We start from the raw sequence: 12964 nt of genomic DNA, 5'->3' as shown, positions 1-12964 counted from the left end.
TAAAAACAAAAATACGTAAATATTTAAAGTTAAGTAACAATATTACCAATACATGGAGAAAAATAAATTGATGAATTTATTTGACGATTAACTTTTCATGATAAAATAAATATCTATCTATTTAAAAGAGACATTTTTAAATATAAAAAATATTTAAAAATATTTACATTTTATAACAAAAAAAAAACTACAAAGCACTTGTGGAATTTTTTTACTATAAAGTGTAAATATTTTTTGAATTTTTCTATTTATAAGAATTTTCATAATCCTAACAAAAACAAATTTTATGGTTGGAAATCTAAAAAAATAATTGATACAAACGATTTAACCAAAAAAGATTTAGAATTGAGACGCAATAACATTAAATAAGTTAATGATTCTCAAGGCTAGCTATTGAAAAAAAAAAAATTAACTTCATTGGCTAAAAATCTTTAAAAAAATAATGAAAGATTTAACAAAATAAATCGAGAGTTGAAATAACAACATTAAATAAATTAATGGATTCTCAAGTCTCGGTAGAATTTTCAGAATCAAATAAATCTCCATCTAATTAAAATCTAACAAAAGAAATTAAAATTTCAATAGCTTGGAATCTAAAAAAGATTATTAAGAGAATTGATATAAATTAATATTTGATTTTGAATAATGATATGAATAAGTAGTAACTTGTTCATGACCGAAAATAATATTTAATTTTGATTTAACTACACAACATACTAATAGATGATTACCAAATTTATAGATACATTAAAATATTATGATGGATTTTTTTCATGGCTGAATAGTAATATTTAATTTTGTTAACAAATACTCTAAAATTATGAGGTTATGGAGATGGAGAACCAATAGATATGATTGTACTTGTAAATTACACGAACTTTTAAACTCTCTATTTTTTTTTTTATCAATTTCTCCCTTCACTCGTCAGTATTTCCTAATTTTCCCAAATCTCTCTCCATATCTCCGACTCCCCTTATTTTCTCTTTATTTTTCTCCATCTCAGTGGTTTTCTTCATCATCTCAAAATTTTTTTCTCAATTGAAAATAAATTTATCTCAAATTACAATTAAAAAAACAATAAAATATATCAATAATTATAAAGCCTCTACTTAATAATATATCAAAAACTACAAATGAAATGAATAAACACATATCACAAAAACTCACAACCTAAATAAAAAATTCAAAAAATTATATATCAAAATATCATAATACCCTTTAAATTGTCATTTAAATAATGATTTACATATCTTTTATGTGTATAAATAAAAAGAAAAAATAATTATACTTTTTTAGGCATTGGAGCGAGAGCTTTAGGAATTGTTTAAATATCAATAAGTAACATATTTTTGCAACCAAGATACAACATAGAAATCTGCAAATTATTATTATGTATGAATAAAAAGAAAAACCATGGTATAAATTCTCAAAAATGGCCATTTATGAATATATCGGAAGATTTAAACAAAATATAAAATTTAATCTAGAAAAATAATAATCTTATTAAAAATTTACATTTCAATAAAAAAAAATCAGTAAAATGAAACCCCAACCTAATCTTCAAAAAATGATTTGTTTTTCTTTTTGCTTCTTTTGTTTTTCTTTTTTAAGGAATTATTGTATAAAAAAAAATTAAAAAACTCATCCAAATGGATAAGAGAGAATTATAGCGGTCATATTGAAAGGAGAGAACATTAACATCACGAAACAACCAAAAGGCTATACCGTCCAAAAAAAAAGCTCTCTATCTTGAAAGATACTACGATTCTTTACTCGACAAATAGTACACCAAAAAGCTCTTATAAAAAAATCCCCAAGTATTGCAAATGAAATCCCAAAAAACATTTCAAATAATCACATAACAAAAACATATCGCCCTGTGATTGGAAATTTTGATTGCAGATAGCAGCAAGAGGAGAGATAAACATACAAACGTTCTTCTTTGGAGATTTATCATCATGAGTCTTAATTACTCCGTGGCCAACTTCTCAAGGAAATAACTGTAAGACCCCCAATCATTCACATACAAAAGAAAGGGCAAAATAGGAAGAAAATGGGAGAATTCAGTTAGAATTGAGGGTGAATCAGCAGTGAGAGTGGCAGAGGGGCTAGTGGGGGTGAAAACGGTTGAAGTGGGCTCAGCTGAGTTTTATACCAATGAAAGAACCAAAGGCTATTGTACAAGGGGAGGCTAGTAATTCCACGAAATTCATCACCAATTCCTTCACTGCTGCATACCTTTCATGATTCCGTGCTGGGGGGTCATTCAAGATTTCTAAGAACATACAAGAGGATGAGTGGGAAACTCCATTGGACGGGGTTGAAATCAGATATCCAAAAATATGTAGAAGGATGTGAAGTGTGTCAACGAAATAAGATTGAATCACTATCACTAGCAGGGCTGCTACATCCTTTACTAATTCTAGAGTTGTCGTTGGAGGAATGGACTATGGATTTTATTGAGGGGTTGCCCAAGGCAGGGGAGTTCAATTCAATCCTTGTAGTGGTTGACCGACTCAGCAAATATGGACACTTTATAGCATTAAAGTCGTTTACTGCCAAGCAAGTAGCTGATTTGTTCATTCAAGAAGTGGTCAAGCTTCATGGAGTTCCTAAAACTATCACAACCGATAGGGACAAAATTTTCCTAAGCAATTTTTGGAGGGAAATGTTCACATCATTGGGGACAAAACTGAGAAGAAGCACAACCTTTCATCCTCAAACCGACGAACAAACCAAAAGAGTTAAACGTTGCTTAGAAACTTATTTAAGGTGTTTTTGTAATGAACAACCCAGTCATTGGAACAAATGGTTGGCTTGGGCTGAGCTGTGGTATAATACCACTTTCCATCAATCCATTAGAACTACTCCATTCCAAGCAGTGTTTGGTAGACTTCTCCCCCCCCCCCCCCCCCCCCCCCCCCCCCCCCCCCCCCTTCTAATCCACTATGGAGATCGGAAATCATCTAATGACAGTGTGGAACAATAATTAAAGGACAGAGACTTGGCTTTAAACGTACTCAAAAAACACCTAGCAATTGCTCAGAACCGCATGAAGAAACAAGCAGATTTACATCGTCGAGAGTTAGACTTTGAGGTGGGAGACGAGGTATTTCTCAAAGTACAACCCTATAGGCAACGAACTCTCACTAAAAGAAGGAGTGAAAAGTTGTCCTTTAAATTTTATGGGCCATATACAATATCTGAAAAGATTGGGGAAGTAGCTTATCGCTTGAATTTACCAACTGAGGTTGCCATTCATAACGTATTTCATGTTTCCCAACTTAAAAGGAAGCTAGGACAAACCCAGCAAGTTCAACACATTCCACTTATGTTGACAAAAGAATTTGAACTCCAAATCAATCCGGAACTAGTGCTGGGGTCAGATGGAATAGTGAGACAGCTGAGCAAGAGTGGCTAGTTAAATGGAGAGGCCTACCCAAGAGTGAAGCAACATGGGAGTCTATCCTTGCAATGAGACAGCAATTTCCAGCTTTCCACCTTGAGAACAAGGTGTGTTTCGAGAGGGAAGGAATTGTAAGACCCCCAATCATTTATACATACAAAAGAAAGGGCAAAATAGGAATAAAAGGAGAGAATTCGGTTAGAATTGAGGGTGAGCCAACAGTGAGAGTGGCAGAGGGGCTAGTGGAGGGTGAAAATGGTTGAAGTGAGCCCAACTGAGTTTTAAAAGGAGGGAGGAAAAGAATGGAAGACAGGTAGAAAAATAAGGAAGGAGATTTCCTGGGGAAGGGGTTTCCGGAGTTGCCTTATTGAATTTTAGGGTTCTTGTATTTGTTCTTATTCTTGGGATTCATTTTCTTTGAAAGAGTGGGGTGTAATCGATTTCATCTTGGTTTTATATTAATGAGAAGAATCGATGTTCCTTCAAGAAGTCTTCTGAAACCTTTCTTTTACATTAATTTTGTGTGTTGTGGCTTGTTGAGCTCTTAAATTGCAGGGGAAGAAGTCAGGGGATCAAAGGTCGTAACAATAACTTACATATCAAATCATAAATCTTTAGGGGATGTTTCAATACGGAAATGGGAAAGAATCAGATCTATCAAACCAATTAAAATTCAAATGTGTACAAATATGAAACAAATCTCCTAGTTCAATATACAGGCAACACATTAACTCTAAATTTCCTGGTAAGTCCGCAACAAAATCGAAGCTAAAGATCAGTCATTCGCATCGGAAGCAAGCTGATTCGTTGATGCTGTTCTCATGCAAAGAAAGATGATATAACAAAGGCTAATGAGTAAAGAGTCCTTACTTTTCCACTTTAAAAATGGAGCTGTAGAGTGAATTTTATTTAGAGTGGTAGTAGCGAAGAAAATATTGAAATTCACACATTCAACATTTGCTAGGGTTTAAATCAGAAATACTTTGATGACAAAAGCTAATAATCATACGTGTAAGTGTAAGCCACGCCACCGTACTGCAAGAGATAATCAGTAAACTCTCGTGTGAAATTCAATAAATTTTTCATGGAAAATAGTAACTACATGGCTACCATAACTTTAAAATTTGAGATGTACTGACCACTACAAGAGAAGGTATAGTTCTAACAGATAACGATTTGGCTTACAAGAACAGCTTATTTCATTCCTTTGAATTTTGGTTTCAGATTGATTGCTAATATTGAAACCTCAGGAATCACAAACCTTTTCTCTAGGCAGGGGTCTGCAAAACTTCACTCCTGCCTTTACTGTATACTGCAAAGGATAGAGGCATTGATTATATGAAAAAAAAAAACATGATCCTCCGGTTAAAAATTGAAGCTGCGGAAAACGTGTTCAGAGAGGTGAAGACTATGATGTGATTTCTGACAGGTAACAAGTGAAAAGGGAAACAGCATCCTGCAAGTGACTTGAGCGAAGATCCTCTCGCATTGGGGCGGTAAAAATAGTGTTAAAGCAACTCAACTGAGCATCACGAGTAGAACCCTCCCCAATATCTGACAGAAGTAATCTACTTATCTCCTCGGCCATCTTTGAGTAAACAACTCTGTGTATAGATTAATAGAAAACTCAATACTAATACTAATCCCTTGATGTTACAATGCTAAAAAAATAATAAAAGTAACAACAATAGAAAAGAAACCACAAATTAAAAAAGAAGTCTAAATCAATTGCAGTTCATAACAAAGATATATGATGCACTATAAACTTCTTAAATCTCTGTATTATATATACAGCTGTATATAGCTTGAAATACCTCAAAATTTCACAGGAAAATTTCCTAGTCAATTTGTCTTCCTCCACCAAAAATACATACAATCACATTTGAAGTTTAATAATGTTTCTATCTTACTTTAACTCCAGAAAGTATGTAAATACTATGAGGAAACGCTTTGTAATCCCTAGATGTCTATCTTTCGTCTGATTGGATAAAAAGCTCAATTCACTCTTCTATTTGGTCTTGAGAAGCTTTATGATGATGTTAGTAACAGGCTCCCTTGTGGGGATTTTTTTAATAAAAAACAAAACTTTTTAACAAGAAACAACTTCTCATTGGTGTAATGAAAAGGAATAAAAATTTAAAAGATGCGAACTCCCAAGAAGATAGAAAAATAAAAGATACGAACAAATACAACCAAATACAACCAAATAGAGATCATAGTTCAAAAGGAATAAAAATTTAAGAGATTGAGCATTTCATTCTTAACAAGTCATGAAATACAACTGAATCAGATTGAAATGTCATAGTCAAGAATTCTACATACCTTGCCTCAACTGGTAATCTGTCACCCCAAACCGCCAATGATTCATTTAGTCGACCAAGAAATTCCTCACAAGCAACATTTCTGCTCTCAAGTGAGTCCTGCAATATAATTATACCTTAATCAGGAATTAAAATAAAAAAACAAGATGCATAAGGACTTGCAGTGAATTCAAATGACCCCAAGTCTCGGATCTAAAAACTCATTTGCACAGTTAGAGTTGCTACAAAAGAAAAGCTTAGGTGTGCATACCAGTTCACTCCCTTCATTATTTTCCTGCAAAGAACTCCTCAGAGAATAAAATGATATATAAATCCCAGCTCCAAATTCCCAATTTTCTATTTCAGACTTGTGGATCTCCATTGAAGTAGCAAGCTTCCATATATCTGAGTGCTCAGCTGCATCATTGGAAATGAAAAATCAACAGACTTTAGCATCAACCACTTTTCCTATCATTAGCAAAAAAAGACCTGGTATCGCATGACTCATAGATGAAACTTAAATTTAACCTACCTGAAACAACCCTGTCACATTAAATAGATACAACAATGACAGATCTGTAACCATCTTACAGTTTTCAGTACATGTAAAAATATAAGCTATGTAATGAAAGCGTACACTTCATGTCACTGAAAAAGCAATGTGAACAATTACCTGAAAGGAATAATCTATGAGCAACTGAAGTTGTAAAAATAGTATGAGCTTTATGCCAATTTCTACATTCAATGAAATGTTCGAGGGCCTCTGGAAGATTCCCATGGTAACTGAAAAAAACTGCCTGAAAAGCAATATCAATCAATTAATTTAGATCGATAGATGGTCAATGAGACAAATATTTTAATTTCCAAGACTATATATTCAACAAAATCAATGGCATTTCTCACTCTTCAGCGATAACGTTATCTTCATAACAAACAGCAGAACACAAGCACATAGATAGACATGAAAAGATGGCAAGCCAAAATGGGGATAACAACAAACCATTAATTTCGCCAGCATAACTAGAAGGCACTGAATTTCAGTTATCTAGCAGCATGAAACAATTTTTTAAAGGCAAAAATACCTTTTTGGTCCTTGAGTTATTAGGTATAGGTGCATTTGGTCCCTGAGTTTTCAATTTGACTAATTTAGTCCTAGATCCCCACTATATTAATTAGGTCTTTTTCTATTATTTTAAAGTATTTTTAAATTATAAAAATAAAAGTAATTTTATCTCTCTCCTCTCTCTCCTCCCCTCCTTCCATCCTTTATAGAGACCTTTTCTGGGACCCTTTTCCCCAATCAGAAATCAGTAGCCAAGAATGGTGATATAGTACTGTAGGAAGTGAGGAGCAGAATTCGATGGAAATCCCATCAAAACAGAGTATGTTGTAGTAAGGCACTGTATTGAGCATAATTACTTGAGAAATTACAGAAGATGGATCCTTGGTAGCAAAGAATTTAGGGCTTTCACCTTCAAAATCTATATTTGCATTACAAGCAATGACAGTGGGAGCTTCAATTTCAGATCCTGTCGTTTTTCAATTCTGTCTCTGTTGGAATTACATGTTGAGTTGATTTTCCATCTTTGAACGTTCCAACTACATCTCATTCAAAGAAAGGAGAAAAAGAAAATCCTCAGTTACCAATCCCCCACCCCCCAGGAAAAAAAAAAAAAAAAAAAATTCACAACCCAATGAATAGTATCAACAAACTCTTCCAAATCCACTTCAAAGAAGCCAGTAGGTAAAAATTCAGATTATCATTTCCACCAAATTTAAGCCCTCCATTTGATCAATTTCAGTTTCTCAAAGAAGAAGAGGATGTGAGAGGATGGGAAAGAGAGGAGAGATCAAATGTTTTTTTTTTTTATACTAGAAAAATATTTTTAAATAATATAAAAATATCTAATTAGTATAGTAGGGACCTTTTAAACCTATTTCTAAAATATAAGGGACTAAATTGGTCAATTTGAAAACCCAAGAACCAAATGTACCTATACCTAACAACTTAGGGACCAAAAAGGTATTTTTTCCTTTTTTTAAATATCCGCAAGCGTTGGGATCAACTTATGCACACCTCAACCAATCTCATGAGACAACCTGCCTGACTCCACAACATTTGGGTGTCTAGAAAACTCATAGAATATTAGATCTTACATAGATGACCATCATGGATTGAACTCCTCTGAGTCTATCAAACCCAAGATTCTTTCTTACCACTAGGAAGCACAAAACAGTTAGGTTGTGAAAAAAAAACATTATATGAACATTCTTGGCTTCCTGCACACACATACATGTTTTATGAAATAATGTACGCAATTACAGAAATGGTACCCAGTTGCTACCTATAGCAAATTGGAGTAATAATGCAAAGTCAGCAAAAGAACTTCAGTTGGTGACAGGAAACCTCTTTGGCTTGCAATTAACAGGGTTTTTATTTTCTTTCAAAATTTTATATTAAGGAAATGAAAAGAGACTAATGCTCAAAATACAATAAAAGTAGCAAACAATAATTATAAAACCTTAATACAAAGCAAAATATCCCAATAAAAAGACACAGGTAACGCAACATTAAAAAGGGAAAATGAAAGCTCACCTACTTCGAGAAATATCTTGAATTGAAGAATCACCAAAGAGCTTCAATAGAGAACACCAAGAAGAAATGGATTTACAGGGGTTTCTTTTGGACTCTTTGGTTGGAGAGACGGGTAAGCTTTCAACGACAATCACTCAAGTCTTGATAATTTCATGGATTTTTTTATTAAATCATGGTTTGTGTTGGTGTCAATGTAAACACCCTTTTACCAATTATAGCCTTTCGTCTCTTCTTTTAAATGGGAGAAGTTTCTTGTAATGCACCTTTTGATATTGAGAGTCTATTAACTTCTTTCATTTCATTAATCAATAAATTCAGTTTCTCTTTTCTTTAATTTTCCATTATTATTATTATTATTATTATTATTACAAAAAACCCTTCAATTGGAGCCTATTTGATAGTACTGTCCCAGCCATCAGACAGATAGTGGAATATTATGGCATTCTGTTTTAATAATAGGTTCCAACAAAGAACCTGGCAAGCATTCTTCCACAAAAACAAGATTTTAGTGCCCAAACCACGACCATTAAGGCCATCTACTCCAAAATAAAAAAATTAACCCAAAATTACCATTATTGTAAGCTTGAAGCCAACTTAAGAAAATGTATCAAACAGATTATTTCACAACAAATCTGATATAAATGCCCCATTATCGAAGGGTAAATGTTGGTGATAAATTTTACCACAATGATCTAAGTGGATATCCAAGATTTGAAAAGATCCCCGGATAACTCAACGAACTCTTACACAAAGAGTCAACAGAACAAACAAACAACACTGATGGTAAAGTCTCATAATTTTCTAAAAATATATGGAGTTCGGAATTTTTTGTCCCCATAACACTAGACGCATTTCACAGGAAGTAGCCATTCGGCATCCAGGAAAAAGGCAAATATTTACTAAGAGTTCTACAGAATTTATGGCATGAAACCAAAAACATTCAGGGTATGTTTGGGGTATACCCCAAACACACATTATTATAACCCAACTATAATAACCTAGGACTATAATAACCAACTCCTTACTCCAAACGCCCCCTCAATTGGTCAGTTCAATTATTTTATTCTAGGGGCTCCTCAATAGTAACGATATTTGACCTGTGACTAGCACAAAACAATTTTAACAACAGCAGCAAAGATACATAGTGTAGCAAATATTAAAGAAGTAAATTTATGGTACATGTAATAAATCTATAATTGAAAATGATATGCACGTAACTCCAAACCAATAAAATAAAAAAGCAGTTTTGACAAGTAAAGATAGCAACTGTAGGAGAGGGAGAATATAATATACCATCGCCTCGTGTAGCCATATTCTTGGAACACCCAAGTTCTCAATAAATTCAAATTGTGATTCCTGTGAACTCCATATTTCACAGTATTGGAATAGGATTTCCCTGATAACTTTAGCCTGGAGGTGTGGAAAATCATCATGGAAGGGCATCTGAAGGACCACATAGATGGCCCAATGGCATTGCCCCAAACACAGCAATTGAGAAACAAATCCCATATCAAGAATATGCAGATCTTTAGAACTGATTGCACCAATAGCTTCCAACACTGCACGTTGATGCCAGATCATGTGATAATCAAGTGGGTCATCTGTTGATGAGAAGGCACTAAACATAGTCTTAAGAAAGCCAAATTCAGGATCTTCATTAGCATGAAGCAGCATGAGAAAATATGAGAGGTCAAGATATTCATTTGTATTAGACTTCAAAGCCAGTTCTTGAGACCCATCAGCATAAACTGGAACAGGGAGTGGAGCCCTTCCACTCTTAAGAAGATGCTGATAAGAGTGAAATATTACAGGCAGAGTGGTATCTGGTGGTAGACGATACCACATCAACAGCCCAAGGAATCTCTTCCAGTCAAGGTCAATGTCATGCAAAGCATCAAATATATTCCCTGCCAGCAACTCATATAACCGTGTCCGTTCCTTCTCAATAAAGCTGAAATCCAATCCATTCCTTCTCCAAATATCAAGTTGTAGAGCAACATCATTGCGACTCACAGTGGATCCAACAGTGAATCCACCAGCCTGACTCAGCAAACAAGCAAGTCTCACATCACCTCTAGAAGAAGCAAGTTGCACTGCTGCATCCAGCTGCCGCCCAGTCATAAGAAAAAATATATGTTCAAGATAACTGGAATCATTTAATGAACTTATTTCATATTGCACCTGGGGGAAAACACTTTCTTGCAGCCAACAGCTGAATTCAGCCCTCCGAATAAGAGGGAGTGCTTCCAAGTCAAATTTCAATGAAGCTTCTTTTATATCCTGCATCATGTCTTCCTCATTATCGTCAGCCAAACTATTGCCAACATTTTCCCTTTCAGAAAAAAGAACTCTTATCAACTCCCAAACCATTATCTGGTGTGTCAAAACTAAACGAGTAGAAGAAGATAATCCAGGAACTTCAAGCTTCCTTTCAACGATATCTATATAGCCCCTACAAATATCTGGAAGCGTTAGACGATTGAAGACAACCTTTTGAAGTTTCAAATTGAAGGATCCTTCTTCAAATTCATGATTCATTTCCTTATGTAAACTTAAAGGAAGATCAAAAGCAAATTCAACTAATTCTTTACGCATTTTACCATTTTCATCTCTCACCACATTGTCAATGGCAACTTTCTCTACATTTATTACAGATGATAGGACCCTCTGTGAATTCGTACTCCCCACCAAATTTCCAGTATGAACTAGGATGCCATTAGGGCCCCACCCAACACGAAATGACCTACCCATAAACAAACCTGCATCAACTATGTTGCAAGAATGATTTATAGTAATTGGAGTTTCATGCATAAGGTCTAGCTTGAAACCTTCTGCTTTCAAGCGCTTAACAGGAGTAACCTTTTTTGGTTGGGACATCAAAATGGAACCAGGAGAATATGAGTCAAGGCTACCTTGATTATATTCAAGCAATGCTAGTGGAGTCTTTCTGACAACTGGAGAATTTAATTTTTGGCTCGTCCTCTGAGAAGAATCCTTAAAAGGAGATCTCATATATTCTCTACCTGTGAATGATTTTTGAAACTTAGGAGATTCATTATAATCCTCAAACTCCTGCTCGTCTTCAGGAAATATAACCATTCTCATTTCTTTCATCTTTAATGGATCAAGCCCAAGATGAGCAGGAAGGGAATGGCAAAGCACAGATTCAGTGAAGTCCATTGAGTTGTTTTCATTATTATCAGAAATCTCGTTGCAGTTGATTTCTGCAGGATCTTGTACCGCATTAGCATCATCCATTACAATATCTTCTTCTTCATCTTCCGTCAAGCCAAACCGGCTGAAATGGTTAACTGAGAACTTCCATTCGCAATTTTCTGGATCAAATGAAATGAAGTGAGCTCCCTGTTTCTCGGTAAAGTATTTCAATTTCTTCACAACATTATCAAATTGCCTTTCCAAAAAGCTGGCTGTTATTGACCGCAGAACCAAAGTAACTTCAGCAGGCTTGTTAAGACCTTGACCAATTATAGGCTTGGTGGTTTCATCTTCGTACACAATAACTTCGTTCCTATGAAACTTCACAATTTGGTCTAAATCTAACCATCTGACATCAGTCGTACCAAAAAACTTAACAGACCCATAACCACAACGTCCTACAGTAAAATCTAACACTTGACTAGTGTAATCGGGATCTTTCAGAACGTGGTTAGACATCTCCTCTAAGCTTGGAGACATATAATAATCAGGAGACTGCAATGTCGGAAAGGAGTTTTTCTGCTCCTTCAAATGATCATGAGATGAAAGATCAGCATTAGAGGCAATTCTTCTTCTCTTGTGTTGTGAAGCAGCTTGATCTTCAGAGGTCGTAGCATCAAGATCCGACCTGGAACTCGCAAAGGGTGATAGGTAGCTTCTTGCATCATGAACTTCACTGAAATTCTCTGAAGTAAAAACATATCAATTTTAATTTTGAACGAATATATAAGCAGTGCAACTCGCACAAGTATTAACTTGGAAGACAAAGTAAATCGTTTCCATTACTGAATTCGTGGACAGAAAGCAAAAAGAAAAAACATATGATTGACAAGAATGACCGCTCGGGATTCGTTGAGACTAATGGGATATTTAGTTCGAATTATTTTTGACGTCATTTCTGCTACTACGAGTGAACGTAACTCAACTTCAGTCTAGTAGCATTAAAAAATATACCATGAAAACCATTTTTCCATACAAAGCAAGCCAGCATTAACACAACCAGTAATACAAAAACTAACCCACCTGTACAATTATGCTATAATTCCTTCAAGCACTCAAACAGAATCAACTAAAGCACAAAAATCAAAGTTCCCAGAGAATTAGATGGAATTACCGGAAACCAAAGGAAGACAAAAGGGCGACGCCATGTGGAAGAGCTAAGAGAAGAAGGGTTTAGGGTTTTCCGAACTTTCCGTACCGACTCAGCGGTAATTCGAACAAGGAGATTTGGCCCCCGATTTCTTAAAAGTGTCAATGTCCATTTTTCACTATAGACAAAAAGTAAACTTCGTCAAATGATGATCATCAGCTTCAAGTCTCCATTGCTCCGATGGTTATTTAATTCTCCGACAAGCTTTCTCCGGCAAGGGCCCAAAAAGTTTCCCGCTTCCTCCGTGTGCGCTCCTTTTGTCTTAAATAAATTAGGAAAACAAAGGTCCCACCAGC

General features: G+C 34.9%; 1 protein-coding gene across 3 annotated transcripts; it reads right to left on the bottom strand.

Annotated features, from left to right (window-relative positions):
* Positions 1-3980: 3980 nt before the first annotated feature.
* SAR3 (SUPPRESSOR OF AUXIN RESISTANCE 3) lies at positions 3981-12964 on the bottom strand. 3 transcript variants are annotated; one of them, XR_005484806.2, is made up of 7 exons: positions 12633-12912; positions 9596-12204; positions 6380-6503; positions 5978-6123; positions 5729-5826; positions 4668-5010; positions 3981-4219 (listed from the first exon to the last, which is right to left on the bottom strand). XR_005484806.2 is itself a non-coding variant. In XM_039045073.2 (6 exons), exons 1-6 carry the CDS (start codon positions 12664-12666, stop codon positions 4815-4817), a joined length of 3207 nt encoding a protein of 1068 aa, XP_038901001.1. In that variant the 5' UTR covers positions 12667-12964; the 3' UTR covers positions 4452-4814. The 3 variants fall into 3 exon arrangements, 1 of the variants encoding a protein (XP_038901001.1); XR_016523923.1 differs by lacking the exon at positions 3981-4219 and adding an exon at positions 7179-7305 and having other exon boundaries at positions 4452-5010; XM_039045073.2 differs by lacking the exon at positions 3981-4219 and having other exon boundaries at positions 4452-5010; positions 12633-12964.

Source organism: Benincasa hispida, chromosome 10 (genome assembly GCF_027475165.1).
Source record: "Benincasa hispida cultivar pf3 chromosome 10, pf3_genome.v1.1, whole genome shotgun sequence".
Classification (NCBI taxonomy): domain Eukaryota; kingdom Viridiplantae; phylum Streptophyta; class Magnoliopsida; order Cucurbitales; family Cucurbitaceae; genus Benincasa; species Benincasa hispida.
This window is presented reverse-complemented; position numbering and strand designations above follow the sequence as displayed.

Bases quoted from the DNA above. Each gene is read 5' to 3' on its own strand.
- SAR3 (XM_039045073.2), bottom strand. From the start codon at position 12,666: ATGGCGTCGCCCTTTTGTCTTCCTTTGGTTTCCG. The intron at 6,124-6,379 runs GTAATTGTTCAC...CCAATGATGCAG, and splicing joins TCATAGATTATTCCTTTCAG to CTGAGCACTCAGATATATGG. The intron at 5,827-5,977 runs GTATGCACACCT...ATTATATTGCAG, and splicing joins ATAATGAAGGGAGTGAACTG to GACTCACTTGAGAGCAGAAA.